General features: G+C 51.5%; 1 protein-coding gene across 1 annotated transcript; it reads left to right on the top strand.

Annotated features, from left to right (window-relative positions):
- The first annotated feature begins 7,943 nt into the window (after positions 1 to 7,943).
- On the top strand, positions 7,944 to 10,446 carry AQP6 (aquaporin 6). Its single transcript, XM_063075995.1, has 4 exons — positions 7,944 to 8,345; positions 9,108 to 9,266; positions 9,509 to 9,589; positions 10,234 to 10,446. The coding sequence occupies exons 1-4, from the start codon at positions 7,944 to 7,946 to the stop codon at positions 10,444 to 10,446; spliced, it is 855 nt and encodes a 284-aa protein (XP_062932065.1).
- Positions 10,447 to 19,909: the final 9,463 nt, after the last annotated feature.

The raw sequence follows: 19,909 nt of genomic DNA, 5'->3' as shown, positions 1-19,909 counted from the left end.
TGCATGGTTAGAGACGAGAGCAGGAACCCATGACGGGACTCCTGGGGTGGGGGCCAGGGGCTACGGTCTTGTGGGGAGGGTATCTCTCTGGGTCAGACCTTAGACATTATGAGATTATGAACACAGTGCCAAGCTTGCAGGCTGCCCCAGAGCCAGGCCAGAAAGGAGTGGCCTGAGTCTGCATTACCCACCCTCCCCAGCCCCTGCTTCAGGGCCAGAGGGATCCTGGCCCCTAGGTGGGCACAGGCAGACCCTTCCCTGAGATCCTCAGAAGGGAAACAGGAGAGTTCGAGTGCCACCTTATTTATTTCTGGTCAAGGATGCCTGGGGTGGGGCTGCTGGTGTTTGGGTTAGGGGTTTCCTAATAAAACACTGATATTCATGTTCCGCCTCCATCTCTCCTCCTAGAAGCCTCTCCTTGGGAAAGTCTGGCCCCTCACCTCTCCTCTTCATTATCCCACCCCTCGCCTACAATCTCCACTAGGTACAAGTCCTCTGTGGAAAAAAGGGGAAGCTGAGACCAGGGGAGGCCTAGAAAATCAGAGAGATGGGGGAGGAGTTGGGGGGGAGAGAGAGAGAAAACCAAATATAGAAATAGGGCTAGAGGGCCGGCTCGTGGCTCACTAGGGAGAGCGTGGTGCTGACAACACCAAGTCAAGGGTTAAGATCCCCTTACTGGTCAAAAAAAAAAAAAAAGAAAGAAATAGGGGCAGGGGGAGCAGAGAAGGAGGGGTCATATGCCCGCCACCGCCCCTCCTCCTGCTTGCCCCTCCTGCCTCAGCTATGTCAAGTCCCTGCACTTGAGTAGGACCCAGCTGGCCCCAGTGCCAGGTTGTGCCAGGCAGGGTGGAGGAGAAGTGAACCCACTACAGCCCCTTGAGATGCCAAAGGAGTGACCAGCCAGCTTCTGTCATCAGGAGGAGACACAGCCCTGGGCTCCTTTCTCTGTACCTTGATGTTTCAAAAAGGTGCCATGTTGGGAGCCTGTGCTCAGAGGGAGCCACTCCCGCCCCCGCCCCGCCCTGACCCCACAGAAGCCACACCAGCCCAGCCCTATTCCAGGTCTCCTCTCTCCTGCCTCTGCCCATCAGTGTCTTCACCATCCTCCGCTCTGGGCCTGTAGCTCTGCCCTTGTGCTCTTGCCACTGACACTCCTTAGGGAACCTCCTCAAAATCTCTCAATAAAATGCTTTCCTCACAGGGTTGTTATGGGGATGAGATGAGATGAGGCAGTGAGATGCTTGGAACTGGCCGGCTCTCTGTGAGGAAAAGGGTAGAAGCCACACGAACAAGCAGCTTAGGACACAGCCTCGCATCCCAGTAACGAGTCTGGCTGGAAGTAGGGTAACCCAAGTTCAAATCTCACTGTGCAACTTTGGGTAACATAAGCTCTCTGACCTTTAATAACCTCATCTGTAAAATAGGGATACTTTTACCTACCTCATGGGTTGTTGCTGGGAGAAAAGGAGACAATGGATGGAAGTAAAACACTGGTGCAAACAGGGCCAGTCGCCTGAGTGAGTGCTCAGTAAAGTAGTGTGGAAAGAAACCAGCCCACAGACAGGTTTCATCTGGGACCTCAGCCAGATGTCTCTGCTCTGCTGAGTGTTTGAACATGAGCTCCTGCTTCTCTCCTATTGGAACCTCTCCCCTTGGTCTTTACTTGTGCCTCAGAAGAGGAGGACCCAGCAATGCCAGGAAATGAACCGAGCAGGAATGGGAGAAGCTACAGACCCTTACTGGTGAGGGTCGGCCCCAGGGCTGTGGGTGAGGGGGGCGGTCTCCCCAGCCCTCCTCCAAACTTGAGTCTAATCATCTATAAATGGGATTTGCAACTGCTCCTGCCCGGCTCTGCCCGCCTCATAGGCTTACAACTACCACCAAATGGCAGAATGTGTGTGAGAACATCTGGGCCCCAGTAAAGGAGCAGCCCCTGCCACCTATCTTTCCTGTCACCTTCCCACCTCCTCCAACCTGCCCCAAATGTGGGGAGCCAGGCTGCAAGTGCTACCTCTGGCCAGAAGGGGGAGACCTCGTCCACAGAATCCACAGAGGCCGAGCTTCCTCTTCCACAAGTCCTGGGTATGAGGGGGAATGGCGTAGGGGCAGAAGACACAGGGAGTCTCTCAGGATTGGGTTCCCTGGGGCCACCAGGAAGCAGCCTGCCCCCAGCCCACCTCCACCCCACTATCCAGGAGTGGGTGCAGAAGACAGTGGAGCTTTTCCCCACTTAATCTCCAAAAGGCTCAGTTATAGGCACAGTGATTACTGGTAAGCTGGCCTCTTCCTCCAGCCCAGCAACTTATGTTTCTCTGACGGCCCCAAGGGAGAGCATGGCAGGGTGAACGGTGGACCCATGGGGAACAGACCCTTGGTGGGGTGGGGCACCCAGTCAGAGGGAGTTGCAGGTCTTGAGCTTCCTGCAGGTGACATCTGTGGGGCCATCGAATGATAAGTTCAACTAGGGCCTTGGACCGACACGTTGCAGTGACTGGGGCTGTTTGGCCAGCAGGGGGCGCTGTGCTCCTTACTTCTGATCTTCCCCGTCTGTGGGCTCACGAAGGCATATACACATGAGCATATACACACTAATCCCACACATCTCTTGGGCTCAGAGACACACACTGATCTTCAGTTGTACCTAAGTGGCTGTGTCTTCTCAGTGTGTGTATCCCCTCCCCTCAGCATGCATGCACTCACTCCAAGCATGCAGAGCCACATCAACCTTCTCCCATCACTCTCACATGGCTACTCTGGGCCCAGACCTCGAGTCTGGCTCCACGTGTTCTGAGAGAGACACACATGTGCATGGTCTTATCCAAGCACATATATGCTCAGGACCCTCTGCTCCACCTGAAGATGGAACCCAGAAAGAGCCTTGATTCTCCTGTAGGAGGCTTTCTCCCCTTCTTTCCCTCCTCCTCCTCTCCCCAGGGGCTGCTGGTTTTCAGCAGGTGGAAGGTGGACATGGTGATATGATAGAGAGATGGGAAGAGGACTAGGGGTTAAGGTGGGGAATGGTCCAAGGGTTAGCTCTTTAAATGGATGGGCAGGAGGAGGAATTGCTGGGAGGATCAGGTCTTTCAGCTCCTCTCAGCCTCAGTTTCCTCCTCCGTCAAGTGTGGATGAGGACATAGATCATGTTTTGTGGGGGATCAGAGAAATGAGGCACAGGAAGCCACCTGCATCCTTTCCCTTTCTGTCATGTTTTTATTCTCCCTCCTCGTCTCTCCCGGTACTTTCCTCCTTCCTCCCTCTTGTTTCCCCTACCTTCCCCCAAGCCTTGAGAGGACCTCGGTCAGAGCTCACATAAACAGGCAGCCATAGACAGCCAGGTGTGGTCCTTGGCAAAAGGTCTGTAAGCATGAGTGAGCTCAAAGCTTGGCACTAGAGCCCAAGACTGGCTGGATCCGGGAAGGTGCTGGCTGGGGCAGGTAAAGCCAGGGCAGAAGTAAGCCCTGGTCAATACTCACCTGACCTCAGGGTGTGAAGGCCTTTGTCCCAGACCAGGCAGGTCCCAAGGAGGCTCTGCTCCAGGCTAGCCTTGGGACAAGGGCTACCACCGCACTAAACATTCTCAGTCTCCAGGTGCTGCTTGTCCTAGAGTTGCCACAGCAACCAGGACCCTTCTCACTCTAGCCCAGTCCTCACAGCTGTCTCACTGGAGAGGGGAAGGGAGTTGCAATCTTAATAACCAACATTTTCTGACTCAGAGGCACTCTCATAGGTATTAGCACATTTACTCCTAACAACACACCGGGAGGTGGGAATTATCATCCCCATTTAAAAATGGGGATACTGAGGTCACAGAAGTTAAGCAACTGGTCAGGGGTGCATTAAACATGGCAATGTTCAAAATGCTTTCACTGGGCCGGGCCCGTGGCACACTCGGGAGAGTGCGGCGCTGGGAGCACGGCAACGCTCCCGCCGCGGGTTCGGATCCTATATAGGAATGGCCGGTGCACTCACTGACTGAGTGCCGGTCACAAAATAGACAAAAAAAAAAAATGCTTTCACTTGTCTTATCCAAAGCTCTCAACAGTTATTACAATAGGTATTACTGCTGTTTGGTGCCTGTTTTACAGGTGCAGAAACTGAGTCTAGGTCACATGGAGGGATTGGTATCTGTCCACCAAGCCTTCTGCTGGCCCTGTCTGAAGGGAGGGAAGGAGAGAGGTACCCTCAAGGTACCCTGAGACAGCCCCCAGGCAGGGAACTCACCATGCCAGGGAGGAACAGTGTCCATGCTGCTTCTACAGCCACACTCCATCGCTCCTTGAGCATTTATTGAATGACTCCTCTATGCCAGGCTGGAATGCAAGCCTGAGCAGTGGTGGCACTGAGGAGGCAGAGGCCACAACCAGTCCCTGGCTTTGCTCAAACTCGACTTCTCTATGAACCTTGTCCCGAATCTGCTGGGGAGGGAAATCAGGGCTTTGTAGAGGAATTGCACTCAAGCAAAGTCAGAAAAGAGAGACAAGGAGGAAAGGCATTCCAAACCCAGCATGCAGATGGCTCAGAAGCTCGTTTTAGGGAACTATAAATGTTCTGCCTGGCTGGAGTAAAGGGGGCAGGGTGGGCAGTGGGAGGGAGCCTTCCTTGCATGTTAGACATAGATATCCAGACTTGATCCTGAGGCAATGGGGAGCCATTGAAGATTTCTGAGCAGAGGAGTGGTGTGATCAGCTTTGCATTTTGGAAGGATCTCTCTGGCAATGGAGAGGAGAGTAGTGTGGAGGGGCACAGGTGTAGTGTAGTCCGACAGCCCAGGAGGGAGGTTAATGCAGTAATCTTGGGAGAGATGATAAGGGCTGAACTGGGCCAGTACCAAATGAGGATTGGAAGAAGTGTCGTATGTGAGAAAGAGCCGCCAGGAACCTGGGCACCTGTTGGGTATGGGCTAAGGGAAGGGGAAGTAGCTGGATGATTCCCGAGTTCTGGCCTGGGCAACTGAGTGAATGGCAGAGCCGTTCAGTGGGAGAGGGACAAAGAGAGACAGGCCGGAGAATCCCATGGGGAGGCTCTGTGGGTCTGGAGTTCAGGGGAGAGGTCTGGGTTGGAGACGATGGAAGCTGCCCAGGCACAGTCAGGAGTGAGAGAGCAGTGGGCCAGGAGCAGGCAAAGCCTGGCTTTACGGGTGAGCAGAAGAGGAGTCAGCAATGGAGGCCGAGGAGACGCCCTCAGAGAAGCAGGAGGAGAGTCAGGAAATGGCCGTGCCTCATAAGCCAGGAAAGGAGAGGCTTTGAGGAGGAGGGGATCAGTGGTGCATGTGCCACAGTGGGCCAAGGGACAGGAGGGCTGAAGAGGAGGTTGCGATGGCCTTTGCCAGAGTAGTTGAGGGGGGGTGGGAAGGGGGTTCTAGTGTAGTGGGCGAGTGACTGGAACCTTGACTCCAAGCCATGCTCTTCGTCTGCCCCTGTGGTTGCCCAGGCACGTTTATAGGGAAGAAGCCAGGAAGAAGGGAAGAGCAAAAGCTACACATGAGACTGGGAATGGCCAAGAGAGGGCCCCAGTCACTAAAAGGAAGCCACGGGCACAAGGATCCCCTCCGCTCCCCCCTGCCTTGGACACAGGAGAAGGGCCACATCTTCTTCAAGTCATAGGGCAGCTGGTGTGGGCATGCGGCAGCTGCAGGTGAGTTTGTGGCTGGGGAGGAAGGCTGAGAAGTCTTGCCTGGTAGCTTGGCAGGACCCCTGCTAAGTCCGGAGACCATGGACTTGTCATGGCAGCAGTCTGCACTCTGAGTTTCTCCAGCAGTGTTTGGCAGCGCAGATGTGGAGGAGAATGACGGAGAGATATGGCAAGGTGGGAGGAGAGGACAGGAAGCCAGGACAGCAGGGCACTGGCAAGAGTGTGATCAAGGTGAGATGCCAAGGGTCCCCTGAGAAGGAAGGGTGAAGTCAGGAAGAAGAGAAGAGGATGGGTGAGGGATTTTACTGGGACTGACACAGGGGAGGGCGCATGGACAGAGCCTGTGGTCTAGAGATGGGTGTTTCATTTGAAGATATCAGAGGGCTCAGACCCAGGTGAGGACAAGCATAAGGCCATGAGAATAGCAGGCTGACATGAAGGTCATCTGCCTCCAGGAGGTCCAGAAGTTTTCATTCATTCAACAGATATTTATTGAGCACTTATTATGGCTAATCTCTGTGCAAGACACTACACGTAGAGATGAACAAGACTTAGTTCCTGCCCCCTAAGAGCTCACCGCCTCATTCGGAAGACACATTAACACCATGACAACACCCTATGGTAACTATAGTGTATGAAAATGCCCAGGTGTGGTGGGAGCTCACAGAACGGTTCTCACCCAGGAAAGGAGCAAGTGACATCAGAGCTGAGCCTTAGGGATGGGTTAGGAGTTATCCAAGCAGAGGGAGCATCAAGGGCTGTCCAAGATGAGAGAGCCCCTTCCAAGGAGAGATCAGTATGCATGTTCACTTGGCGAGGCCAGAGGGTAAGGATGGTCAAGGAGTGGGGAGGGGTGAGGTAGGAGGAGCAGCCTTCAGAGGACCTTGTAAGCTAGGCACGGAGCTTCCAGAGGGGTGGGAGACTTTGAAGGGATTTTAACAGGGCAGCAGCATGATCAGATTTGCATTTGAGAAAGATCACCAGGGCTGCAGTGTGAAGAATTGATTGGAGCAGAGCAAAGGAGCAGACAGAGACTGGCTAAAGGCTGTAGGGGTGACAAGAAGAGGGCAGTCAAGAAATAGGATTCTAAATCAGCAGGATTTGATGCTTTTACTGGATAAGGCAAGGAGAGAGAGAAGGGTCAAGGATGCTTTCCAGGTGCCACCAACTAAGCTGGAGAAAACAAGAGTGTGTTTAGGGAGCACAGACAGAGAGGAGGACTTTATTTTGAGGCAGGTTGCATTTGAGGAGCCTAAGGACAACCAGAGGACATCCAGGGCCAGGTAGATATGGCCGGGGGCAAGGTCAGGCACCCAGATGTGGTTAAGAGAAGACTGCATTATTTCAACAGCTTGGCAGATTCTTCTTAGGAAGGGAACACTTTTGTTTCAGAAAATACCTTGATATGCAGCTGGGGGTGAAGGGGGAAGAGCCTAGGGCATGGGTGACCCTAGGGCCAGCATGGCCACAAAACTGGCTAAGCTGCCCTGTGTGAGAAATGAGAGGACAGAGGAGAGCAGAGAGGGAGGGGCTGAGAATGGAGCTGAGGGCAGGCAGAGAGGTGGAAAAGTGAGTGAGAGGCCAGTGGAAATTCCCGCAGAGGTGCTGCGAACTGTGTGACCTGACCCAGCCTGATTCATGTAATAAACCCCACACCTCCGCGGGCCCACATCCTTAGTGAAGTGGACTTTCTTCATATCTGCATTCTGTGAGTAGAGTTTTAGGTGGGAAAGGAGGAGAGAGCTTAATTTCATATCTGGGTATATAGGGTACAGAATAGCGTCAGCCCATTTGGAAGCAGAGGGGGACAGAATAGTAGCCACTGGGAACCCCTGAAGTAGGCCTTAGGCTTGGGAGATCTGAGTGATCTTGCTCTAAGCTGACATCAGTGACATAAGCACTCTGGCAGCCCATGACCACTGCTGCCCCTGCACCTGTGACCCTCAGGCTGCACTGCGAGTTAGGCCTGTCCAGTTGTGGAAAACCTTCTGGGAGGTTCCAGCTCAGCAACCAGGGACCGCCCCCCTGGCCCCTGCCTTGAGCACCACTCCTCCTACCACCCCTGCACCTCCTACCCAACCAGACATATAACCCCATCTACCCACTCCCTGCCAATCTGACCGGCACGTTCCTTGGGACAGCAGCGTGGTGGAGGAGCTTCAGGTGGGGGCTAGAGAAGCCTCCACAGAGTGAGACAGCCAGTCAGCCAGAGATAAGAGACAAGAGGAGACAGAGGAGATCAGAGACAACAGGAACAGAGGAGAGGACCCAGGAGCAAAGGAAGTGACAGCCAAGGCCCAAAGCATCAAGACATGGATGCAGTGGAGCCAGGGAGGCACAGCTGGGCTAATAAGTTAGCATGCAAGCTTTGGACAGCCATCAGCAGGGCACTGTTTGCTGAGTTCCTGGCCACAGGGCTGTATGTGTTCTTTGGCGTGGGCTCAGCTATGAGCTGGTCCTCAGCACTTCCCTCTGTACTGCAGATTGCCATCACCTTCAACATGGCCACAGCCATGGCTGTGCAGGTCACCTGGAAGGCCAGTGGGGCCCACGTCAACCCTGCTGTGACACTGGCCTTCCTTGTGGGCTCCCACATCTCTCTGCCCCGTGCTGTGGCCTACGTGGCTGCCCAGCTGGTGGGAGCTATTGTGGGGGCTGCTCTGCTTTACGGGGTCACACCAGGAGACATCCGAGAGACCATTGCCATCAACGTGGTAGGTGCAGGGAGGGGCATGTGGCAGGACCAGGAGGAGGGAGTCCAAACAGATGGTACGGGTGGAGGGCCAAACCTGAGGAGAGGCAACCACGCAGGAAATAATTCGGCTACAGGCTCCTCACTTTCTCCAGCTAGGCCTTGGGACCCAGAGGGATCAGACTTCGGCCTTAGTCTAGGCCAGATAGGAATGGGATTGTGGTGTGAAGAACAGATGGAGGAGGGAGAAGTCACACAACAGGGAAAGAGTCAGAGAAGACAAGGCATTTAAGGGTAGGTATAGCCAAGAGAGGACTGGGCTGTGGGTAGAGGAAGGGGACCCTGCAAGTCTTCATTTTCCTCCCCAGTCTTCACCCCATGTCTTCTGCTCCTCCATTTTCCCCAAGTTCCTTCATCCCCATCACCCTGAGGCCTGCCTCATTCCAGCACCCCATTCTAATCATCCATGTCCCACCTACTTCCCCAAATCTCCTCCTTCCACTCCTACTACCAGTCTCCTCCCCATCTTCTTTCAAACATGCATCACCAGCTTCTCCCCACCAGTCCTGAGCTCCTACTGCCTCTTCCTGGCCCCAACCAATCAGTGGGGTGGGAGGGGTGCCACTCACTTCTGCAGGGAGCAAGTGTCCAGGGCTGACATGAACCCCACCGCACAGATCTTAAGTCAGAGCTGGGTGGTGGCATGGTGCCATCCCCTTACAGCAAAGGAGACCAGGCCCAGGGCACAGCCTGCATCTGCTCCAGCATAACCCCCTCTGCCCAGGTCCGGAACAGCGTTTCAACTGGCCAGGCGGTGGCAGTGGAACTGGTTCTGACCCTGCAGCTGGTGCTCTGTGTCTTTGCTTCCACCGACAGCCGTCAGACATCAGGATCCCCAGCCGCCATGATTGGGATCTCTGTGGCACTGGGCCACCTCATTGGGGTAAGAGGCAAAGGAGACACCATGTATGTGCACACACTGAGTCCCTTACTGGGGAAGCTGCAAGGCCCTGAAGGACAGGAAGTGTCCCTCGCTAAGCCCCTCGTGTTGAGGTGGTGCTCTTGCACTCCAGGCTCAGGATATGGTACCGCGGAAGCCAAGGCTGGGGCCAGGGTTCAGGGGACTGTCCCCTCCCAGGCCTGCCTTAAGCCTCCTCACAAACTGACCCTGCACTTGCTCCCCAGATTTACTTCACTGGCTGCTCCATGAACCCAGCCCGCTCCTTCGGTCCTGCCGTCATCGTTGGGAACTTCACAGTCCACTGGGTGAGACCCTCTGCTGGCAGCCATGGGGAAGGGAAATGCCCTGAGTAGGAGCAATATGGACCCTGCTTTCACCAGCAGTAGGTCCATGGAGACGGGGAGACGAGCTCCCCCTGACTGTTTTGACCCCAAGTGGAGGTTTCCCTAAGCTCAGAAGGCCAGGGTGTATATCCTGGCTTGTATTTCCTTTCTTCCCAGCTTCAGTAGCTGGGATACCCAGTGGACTAGCAAGAAACAGGCCAGGGCAGGAGCTGCAATCTTGGTTCTGGCTTTAAGTCCTGGCTAGTTCCTTATTCATTTTCTCCAGCTGGACCAATTTTCAAACTTGGATAAAGAAAAAGACAAACAGAAATAGACACACACACTAGCAGAGACAGAAACAGTGACAGCCAGGACTTAACGGCTAAAATGAGGGAGGCGAGAGGCAAGAGGCAGGAGTGGGTGAGGAGACTGGCTCCATGCAAGGCAAGGTCCTCTCACCTCGTGGGATTGGGAGGCAGGACTCGTGGTTCTCAAATTTACCACCTTGTAGACAGGTTGAGAGTACCTGGGAGACCAAGTCAGTACTAGGGAAGCAGGCAGGGGTCCCAAATCCACCCCATGATCCTGATAGCTCATGGGTGGGGTGCCTACTCCTGTCTCCTCAGATCTTCTGGGTGGGACCCCTGACAGGGGCTGTCCTGGCTTCGCTGATCTACAACTTTATCCTGTTCCCTGATGCCAAGACCCTGGCCCAGAGGCTGGCCATCCTCACCGGCACCGAAGAGGTGGAGAAAGTGGTAGGAGTGGAGCCCCAAGAAAAGGAATCCCAGTCCACTTCTAGGGACACTGAAATGGAGAGTGTGTGTGAGATGGCATAGACCTTGGCCCCTGCCCTCAAGCTTCAGAGAGGATCCATAGAGGTGGGCAGCATGCCATGTATGACGTGACTTGAGGTTTTCGTTGGGGGACAGGGGAAGATGAGGAGGCTTGGCCTCATCCTAACGGGGTGGGCTGCAGGGAGCCAATCCCTCTCCTTGGCATGACATTTCTAGATAGAATCTAGGAGCAAGTCTGTCCAGTTCCCTCTCCCTAGGCCTTCCACGTCTCTTGATGGGACAGAATGAAGGAAGGACTTGCTCTCCCTTTCTCTCACCCAACTAGACCCCCGTGGGAGTCCTAGGCCTCTAGATCCCCGTGTCTTGGGGCAAAGGGGAATTGGAGCCCAGAGAGCAATTCTGCTTGGACACTGACTGTTATAGAGACTTCAGGGAGCCCCAATTTCTTATCCCCTCAGTGAACGCTTACGGAGGAGGGAACAGGCTTCCTGAAAAATCAGGCCCTGGGACAGCCTCTGAGCTCCTCAGAAGGGTTTCTCTGCCTTTGGGTGTGATCTGGGGGCTACGGCTCCCCCCTGAGAATGGGAGACTGGGGGATTCCTGAGGACAGAGATTGCGCTCCCAATAGATCTAGATTCCTCACTCCTCCAAATGCTCAGGGGAGGACCCTACCCTTGGGAAGAGCTGACACATAAAGGAACCCTTTCTCGGGCTGGCAGAAGGGTGGGATATAGGAAGGGAGGTTTGGGCCAGACAGGCCTTTCCCAGGGCACGCTCTCCCCACGTTTGCCCCACCTTCCATCCTATAGCCCCATTCACAGGAACAATTCTGAGAAGGAAAGCCCCCATCTCAGCCCTCAGCTCACAACCTGGGCCAGAAGAAGCCTCATTCTCAGCATTACCAGGATCCCCAAAAAAGCTGTTGAATAAGTTCTGTGGACAGCAGGAAACCAGGAATAACTTAGAAATCCAAGATTTAAGGTTCAATGCTTCTGAAGGACTACTGGAAAAAACTATTCTAAAATGGTTTGTTAATAAAGACTGCCATAAATCTACTCTGCCCACAACTTGGGGTCCTATCTGGATCTCAGCCTCCCCAGCTGTAAAATGGGCACAATCCTCCCCCAGGGACTGATGTGAAAACAAAGAGATTGGAAAATGCTTTTGGAAGTTAAAATGCTAGAAAACCCCAATAAATGACTATTATTGCTGTTACTGTAATTATTGGGTTTGAATACAATTGCTGTTGGTAATGGGAGGGAGGAAGGAAGAAGGGAGAGAGGGAGATGAGTGAGAGGGAAGGAAGAGAGAGTAGGTTCTTCTCTCATTTCATTGGGTCTATTTACCAGGAGCCCTGCCACCTTCTCTCCTGGGTCTGCTGAACTGGGGGCTTTGTGGTTATAGGGGATTGGGGGAGGGACCCTGGAATAAAGAGAAAAGCCAATAAAAGTCAGTTCTTCTCATCTCTATGGTGTTCATCACCATGGTACCCTGAGATGTAGCAACCAAATCCATAAAAATATTAAGTCCTTTTCCATGATGTCTCCCAAGGGGCTGGGTATGGGGAGGGGCTGCCAAAGTCTTCCAAGGGCAGGGTAACAGGCCCAGCCTGTGACCAGTGCAGTAGCTGAGTCCCCAGCGCTTGGAGCTCATGGCCCCAGCAGCTGTGCCCAGGATTCTGTAATATCATCAGAGCGGATTCTATTCATGTCTCTCTGAGTTGGGTCCCTCCCACTCATCTATCTTCACAATCTCTTTGCCCAGGGCTTCGTGTGCCCTTTTATGAGCAGGGACAGCTGGGTGTGTTTATGTGTGTGTGTACAGAGAATATGATTGACTTGCTAAAGGTCACCCAGCTCAATAGCATAGACCCCTAAAGTCTCCCAAGCTCCCAATTTAGGATTTTCCAAAATAGAGCTCCAGGGGGTCTTATACAAGCTGCAGCCACAGGAAGGAAGGAAGGAAGGAAGGAACTAGAGGGTTGAAGGGGGTAGGGATGTGGAGCTCCTGCAATAGGCTCTTAAGCTCCTCAACAAATCATCTCTGCATCCCAAGTCAAGTACACACTGGGTGCTCAATGAAAGTTTGATGTAACATAGGGTTCAGATCCCTGTACTGGCCAACCACCAAAAGAATAAAATAAAAAATAAAAATATAAAAGTTTGAAGAACGACTGAGGCTGAGCAGCTGGGTAGGGAGGGGAGGCAATAATTGACCAAGAGGAGGGACATTCAGGAGTTTCAGCTCCAAATGGGCCAAAATGACAACAACTGAAAAACCTATGCTTCCAGGTAGGGGCTGGAAGAAGGTGCACAACCTGACATTTGAGTCTCCACCCACTACTCCAGAGCTTCTTAACCTTGTCCCAGGAACTTAAAGGCCAAAAGAGTATGAGTCGTTGCCTGAGGAGAAAGCCGAAGGACTATTTTCACTGCTCTTTAAAGCTGTTCTCTGTTAGGATAGACTAACGCAGGAGAAGATAAGCCCCATGAGAAGCGAAGAATTGGGTTAGAATCTGAAGAGCAGCAAAGGTTAGATGCAGAAATAAGTAACCAAAGGTTAGCTTCTCCTCTGGAGCCCTTTAATAGGACAATGAGCCATCTGCTTGGATGAGGGAAGTGCTGCCCTTCGGGGAGCCAAATCTCAGTAGTTCCAGCTGGGGGAAACAGGCTTCATAGCTACAGCCCCTGGGCCAGGGTGTGTGGAAGGGGGATGGGTAGGACAGAGACCCAACCAGGCAGGCCCTTGGTGTGCATTCCCTTCCTCCCATTTGTCAGGGGAAGTTTTTAATTAATGGTGTGTAATCTGATCTGACCCTTCTCCCTGCTGAGCACTGGCTTCAATCAGTGAAGCCATCTGCAATTGCAATTCATAATTCTCCCGAAAAGGAGGGGGACTCAGGACGGGGGCCTTGGTGATTAATACAATTAGCCTTTTATGTTGATGATTGTCTTAGCAGGAGCAGATGATGTGGAGCTCAGAGCATAGGCGGTCACTTCCTGATTGGCTGGCAGGAAGCCCCTCTCTGCTTCCCACCCCCACTGCTCATCTTTAACCTGCTACCTCCAGGTATAAAGAGGACAGGCCTAATCTGGGACAATACTGTGCAAGGAAAAAAAAGCCCAGGAAGGGCCAGGCTCTGGGACACTTTTGGTCTTCTAGGGCTGAGGAAAGAGGGGGATCAAGACAATGATCCGGAGACTTTCACTTTCCAAAGAAAATCACTTTGACCTAAAAGATTCTGTGCACAAATGTTTAAAAAAAAAAAAAAAAAGACCACATAAACATAGAATAGGGGTTGAAAGAGTTTAAATACAGGTCAGGCACTTACTAGCTATGTGAACCTGAGCCAGTTACTTAAGGATCCTGAGCCTCACTTTCCTCATCTGGAAAATGGGATATAGATAGTCAAGGGGTGAAAAGAAGCAAGGCTTTGAGGATTTGGAATTTCATATGAAAGCTAAGTAAACTAAAAGGGAGCCAGCATCAGAGCTGAGGGTTAAAGGGATAGCACAGATCAAAATCACTGTGATCTATAATGTCAAGTGATCTGAAACAAGCTAATCCAGGTTTTGATGGGAGACTCCACTGGGTCAAGGGTGGTCTCTCTGGCCCCACAGTGCTGTTCTCCATGACCCAGAGCAGCACCAGGGAGTGCAGGAAACACTTTTCTCCTTAGGAGAAAAGAGCTCAATGCTCAGTATTAAGTGTCAGGCCCCAGCAATGTCAGAGAGGAAGACAGGGAGAGAGGAAGTTAAGAGCTAATCAAGATGAAGCATCTGGCCAAGCTGTGGCCCTCTGGGCAGCTGTGATAGGGGGTCAACACAGCCAAGATCTGTAATCACTTCAAGGGGAAAGACATCTCCACTAAGACGCAGTCACACACTTAGCAAAAGCTAGGAAGGTAAGGCATGGTTGGTGAAGGGTGTTTATGGGAGTGGGTTCAAGAGCACTAATTAACAGGCTGCAGTTAATGGGCAGAAATGGGAGAAATGGACAACGCCTCAGAGCTCTGATTAAGGCAGATAAAGAGTCAGCTATTGCCAGAGCTGAGGGTGGAGGAGGCCAGAGACAAAGGCAGTGACCAATAACTCACACCCACTCCTGTGGACAGATGGACCAAGGCCCAGCCAGGCCAGGGCCCAAGACACCAGTGGGGGTGTCCAGTTCTGGAGCAACAGGCTAGAGATGCTTCCTCTGCCTGGGAATACGCTTTGCTTTGGGTCCCTCTCCAGCTGCCTTACTCATCCTGAGTTCCAGCTTTAATGCCATGACCTCTGAGGCTCTCTAAGACTCCAGCTCCCTCCCTCTTCTGATTTCCCACAGCACTGTGTCCTCTATCCCAGCACTGAACACATTACTTTATACCTATTTGAACACCTGTCTCTACCAGAACAGGAAGACCTTTTTAAAATTATATTTTTGAGGGCACGAGAGGTGATAATTAGCTTTGTATCTCATGAATATTCATTAAAAAGAAAGTTGCATCTCAAAATATATATATATAGTTTTGAGCGGGACTGCCGGCCTCCCGGGGCCCTGGCCAAGCCTGGCGGTCTCGGGGCGCGCGGGAATGGGGATTCCTAGCGAGACAGTACTCCCGGTACCCCGTAGCTCTGCCCCGTCGACCGGCACTGGCCTCTTGGGCGCGGCGCACGCCTCCCGCGTCTGCCTTCAGCGCGCCAGGGCGGCTGGGGCAGCAGAGGGAAGGCGAGGGGTGGCTCGGGGCCTCGGCGCGGACTCCCCGCCGCCCTCAGACCATGCCGGGAAGCCGGCCTTCAGGAGGCGGCTCGGGCCACTGCAGTGCCAAGGGCGTGGGCCACATGTCGCGAGCCGCCGGCAGGCAGCGGAGCTATCGCTGGGCGCGCCCCCTCGCACTAAACGCTTCCAGGAGCGATGCTTCAGGGTTAAAGCCCCTGGAAGGGGCCGGACTAGAACCAGAGAAGAAAAGCAAAGGCATGTATTCTCAGACTCTGGGAGCTGGTCAAACTGGCTTTCTGTTCCTGCTATTACCCAGGAAACTGGGGAGTATTATTCAGATAGTTTCCCCAGTCGCTTTCCCTTGAAAACCAGTGCCTGCACTCTACTAGGAGTAAAACAAGGCCCAGAGAGGGGAAGAGACTTGCCTACTGATCACACAGCAAGTTTGTGCTAGAGCCCAGGCTGCACACAGATTGCTTGACTGCCGGGCCATCAGAACTCTTGTAGGGCTTGGAAGAGGCAGCTGGTGCAGAAATACCGTCAAAATGGCTGATATCAAGGGAAGGAGAAAGGACCCTCAGCTGGGCCAGAGGAAAGGAGGGTAAACTCCATCTCCAAACCTGTGTCCGAAATCCCACCAGAGGACATTTGTGGCAAAGAGGAGGGGGAGGAGGAGGAAGAAATGAGGAACAAGACACTCCTTCAAGTGCCCAGGCAGGAGTCAGTGTAGGGGCTGGTGGCCTGGCCTCCCACCAAGAGCAGGCCCTGTGGTGGGAAGACCTGTGTTTCCCCCTGCCCCGCCTCCCTGAGCCCTGCCTCTGTGACTGCAGCTAAATACCAACGCCATGCTCCATTCCTGGCCCACCCCAGTCTCCCACTCCAGCCCTCGAACCTTCCCCTCCTTGTCATCTAAGAAGGAGCCCACTTCTTTGGGGGACCAGCCTCAGATGGAGCCTCAGTCAGCTTCCCACATAAAGACCCCCAAAATAGGACTGAGGCTTCCTCCCAAGGCCAGGTCCCAGGCCTTCTCTAAAGGATTCAGCACCTCCCAGGGCCTGCAATAGCTGGCCCCATGGCAGTTTGGCCTTCAATTATCAAAATTTCTGCCAAGAGCTTGCCTCTCAAAGATGAACATGCACCCTCTGCCAAGAAGGCCTTCCATTCCTCAGGTGCATGTGACAAGCCCTTACCCCACACCCCGCCTTTCTTTAAAATATTTTTGTCAGATAAAAAAAAATTATATTTTCAGTCTACTTCTCATTTCAGGGCAATAGTTTCCTTAACTTTACTATCTGTCCTGTGAGACAGGCTTCCTTTTTTTATCGGTCCCCAAATCACGACCTTCCAGTTTCAAGGGAGGAAAGAGCTTCCTCTGATTTTCTAGATTTGGTGAGCAAATTGGACAAAGGATTGCAATAAATACTCCCAGCACCTTGCCCAAACAGAATATCTAACACCTCTAATCTCCTATGTGCTTCATCAGGATATGATTATTTGTAATAGCATCACTTATTCACAATGGCTTTTTCCCCTCTTCCCTGATTCAGGGGTCACAAGTAATGGCTCCGGGAGTCATGGCTGGGACAGATTTTGATCCTATCCTACACATTGCTTGTCTGTTTTTTCCTGCCGGATGTCTTTGGGCTGAGCCTTGGTTTCTCTGCTTTTCCTATATTGCAGCTTCCCTCAGACCTGGGGGAACTCCCTCTTTTAATATCTCTTTGACCACATTAAAGTGTTTCCTGGCCTGCATATCTGGTCCAGCCAAAAGCCTATCTCACATGAACAACACTCCCAACCCATAACACTGATTACAAGAGGCACCACTATTTTATGAGCCACTAAGAAAGAAGTACTATATTTGTAAGACGCCATTGTTTACAAGATATCCCAATTATCAACGATATTAACAATCAATGAAATGACCATTTCTCCTTCAAATCTGGTAATAAAAGAGGAATGGAAGGCCAAAGTGGGGACCATGTTGGAGGGTCTCAAGTCTTCTCCCTCCTCTCAGGGGGAAGGGTACCACTGCCCTCATATGCTCTCAACTCCGTACAACTGGTGCTATACTGGCTTTTAAGTATCCAGGCCACTGCTCACAGTAAGCATCTCTCCCTCAGTGCTAAGGAGTCCACTGAAGAGAACCCCACTTTTTTCACAGAGGCAAAACAAAATGCCAACCATGACAAACTGGGACCACAATTTGGGGGATAAATAATAGCCTAGTACTTCAACACCATTTATCCAACCACTTCCCACCCCACCAGGTTATCTTCTCCAGAGCCTCCAGAGCAGTGTCCTGAGAAGATGCAGAGATTAGTCATTTCCTCCTAATCCAGCTAAGACAGCTCTGTTAAGCTGCCGACTGCAGGCAGTTCCTGTTAAAGCAAAGCAGCTGGAAAGGGCTTAGCCCTTTAATGCCAGCAGCTGTATCTCGACCATGAGGCTGCTCGGCTGAGGGGCTGGACTCTGTCCAGAAGCATCAGGCGTTTAGCCTCAGTCAATGTATATTAACCTAGGAGGAGAGAGCAGTCAGCTCCCTGCGAGGAGGGGAGGGTGGTTCATTTAAGCACCTCCACCACCAGGCTTTACTTTCCAATGAGGAAGAAAAATCCTAGCCCCTTCATCTCTCTCTCTACTAAAATCTGGACAAACTATCATCTCACAGGCAGAAAGAGCTAGTTCTCTGTGGTAGAAGCAGCTCCATTTTAAAAACAACTAAGGACAGATCCATTTATTAGTACTGACAACAAAAAGATTTTAGGCCCACTAACCATCCAGACTCACTTTTTTCTCCGAGGTCTAAAGTATTCTTCTGATACATGTGGACACAACAGACTGACTACCACTTCTTGGAGAACACTGGGACCTAAGGTTGATGAGAGAGAAAGCCAAACAGCCCTCAGAAAGCCCTGGCACAGAGCAGGCTGCTGAAGAGAGATCACTCGAAGACTTCTTACTCAAAGCCAGATGGTGAACATGAGACGGGGTGAGAGCTAATGCCACTCAGGGAGAAAGCCAATAAGCTAATCTGCTGACACGTTTCTAGAAGCAGGCTGATGGCTTTGGCTCAGAGACTTGCCTGCCCTTGGCTTTTAGCTTCAGAGCACATAGGATGCACAAGGGTAGCCTGAGAACACACTACCACCAGCAGCAACCTCAAGCTCTCACACCAGCTTATCCTCCTCCTTCCACACAGAAAACATCCCTGATCACCAAGCCCATGTCTTCCATTCTGCCAGACAATAACCCCAACCATTAGGAAATTCTGTCCCAAATGCTTTCCCCAGCAGTCTGGGCATCCCTACTCTCTGAGTCTTCTGTTTAGAGTGCATAACTACACTCACATACAGTCCTCAGTAGAATCTGTGGCTCCAGGTGGGGTGTGACTTACAAAAGTTCTTACAATAACGGGGAGAACTCCTGAAACATAAACAGTTATCACTCTCTACAGCATTGCTCATTTTACAGTTGCTAACTTCGTAGAAAAAGATCCTTCCTCGAATGGGACACAAATAACACTGGCTCCAAGCAAAGACCATTTACTAGCATTTAAGTACAGTACCTAGTAATACATTAACAGACCCCATAATGCTAAAGAAGCCTGAAATAGCAAGCACTATGGCTGATCTCCAGACTCAGAGCTGTAATTCCAGATTCTAACTCCAAGTAAACTATTCATTAGTTTGTCGGAGTTTGGGCCAAAACACCTATCTGAATTTGTCAATTGGGATAACATCACCCGTCCTACCCATCTCAAATGCGTGTGGTGAGATCAAGTAAGACAATAAGTGAAAGCACTCTGTATATGGTAAATCACTATATTAAATTTCCTAGAGGGTTTTATGGGGAATCAGTTCCTAATTCTGTCTTCAGTGATGACCAGAGAAGATACTAACTGGCAAGTGCTTTATTAGAAGTCTAAATATCTATTTACATGTGTCTGAGCCTAGCACACAGATGGTGCCCAACTGTGTGAGATATGAGAATAATGTAGTCTAAAAAACACTGCAGCTAAATGAAGCCTGGCAAGAGTTATAGAGGAAAAGGGAAGACAAAAAGAAAAATTCCTGCTTCTAACTACAAATCCCTAAAACGTGGCCGCCTTCCCCATCCCACACAACGATAGAGGACAAAGCTCCCACACACAAGGTTATTCCTGGTGACATCAAGCTGTCTTCCTGCCTGACTTCGTGAATAGAAACTATCAACAAATACAGCTCTGAGAACCAGTGTATTACACAAGTTAGAGACCTCCTGGCCTGGCGCCTTCACTTATTTACAAAATATACCAGCTACAGCGAGCACATAAAAAAAATTACTAAGTTCTTAGGTTAAGTGGCCATTATCCAAACCCTGTTTACACTAAAAGCACGATGGCTAGCATGCTCCAACTCTGCATGCTTAAAAGCTTTTCACACCAGTGGCTGAAACCTGAATCATCACTATGAATATCATCAAAGCACATTGATCAAGAACCTATTGTGTGAGCTGTGCCGACTTGAACAGTAGAGTCTGTGCGACCCTCACTTCTCAAAACTGGACTTCCAAAACAGTTCTTTTCCTGCTCATGATGAGAGCCTAAGAAAAAGTGATTCATGATTAAAAAAACCACTCGGCATACAAGGCATAGCAGTGGGTTCCCCAAATGCTTTTCCAATAGAAAATCGTATACTATATGCATATATATGTGTCTACCCATCTGAAGCTGGAGGTGGGCAGACAGGCAAGTCTGATGTTTTTGCTCCCTGCACTCACTCAGCTCTCCTTGTCATTTTGTGATGCCCAATAATTAAGAATG

Source organism: Cynocephalus volans, chromosome 12 (assembly GCF_027409185.1).
Source record: "Cynocephalus volans isolate mCynVol1 chromosome 12, mCynVol1.pri, whole genome shotgun sequence".
In the NCBI taxonomy this organism is placed as follows: Eukaryota; Metazoa; Chordata; class Mammalia; order Dermoptera; family Cynocephalidae; genus Cynocephalus; species Cynocephalus volans.
This window is presented reverse-complemented; position numbering and strand designations above follow the sequence as displayed.

What these genes read in the sequence shown, in the direction of transcription:
- AQP6 (XM_063075995.1), top strand. Translation starts at nt 7,944, where the DNA reads ATGGATGCAGTGGAGCCAGGGAGGCACAGCTGGGCTAATAAGTTAGCA. An exon ending in AGACCATTGCCATCAACGTG is followed by an intron (nt 8,346 to 9,107) that starts GTAGGTGCAGGG and finishes CCCTCTGCCCAG; the next exon opens with GTCCGGAACAGCGTTTCAAC. An exon ending in GGAACTTCACAGTCCACTGG is followed by an intron (nt 9,590 to 10,233) that starts GTGAGACCCTCT and finishes CTGTCTCCTCAG; the next exon opens with ATCTTCTGGGTGGGACCCCT.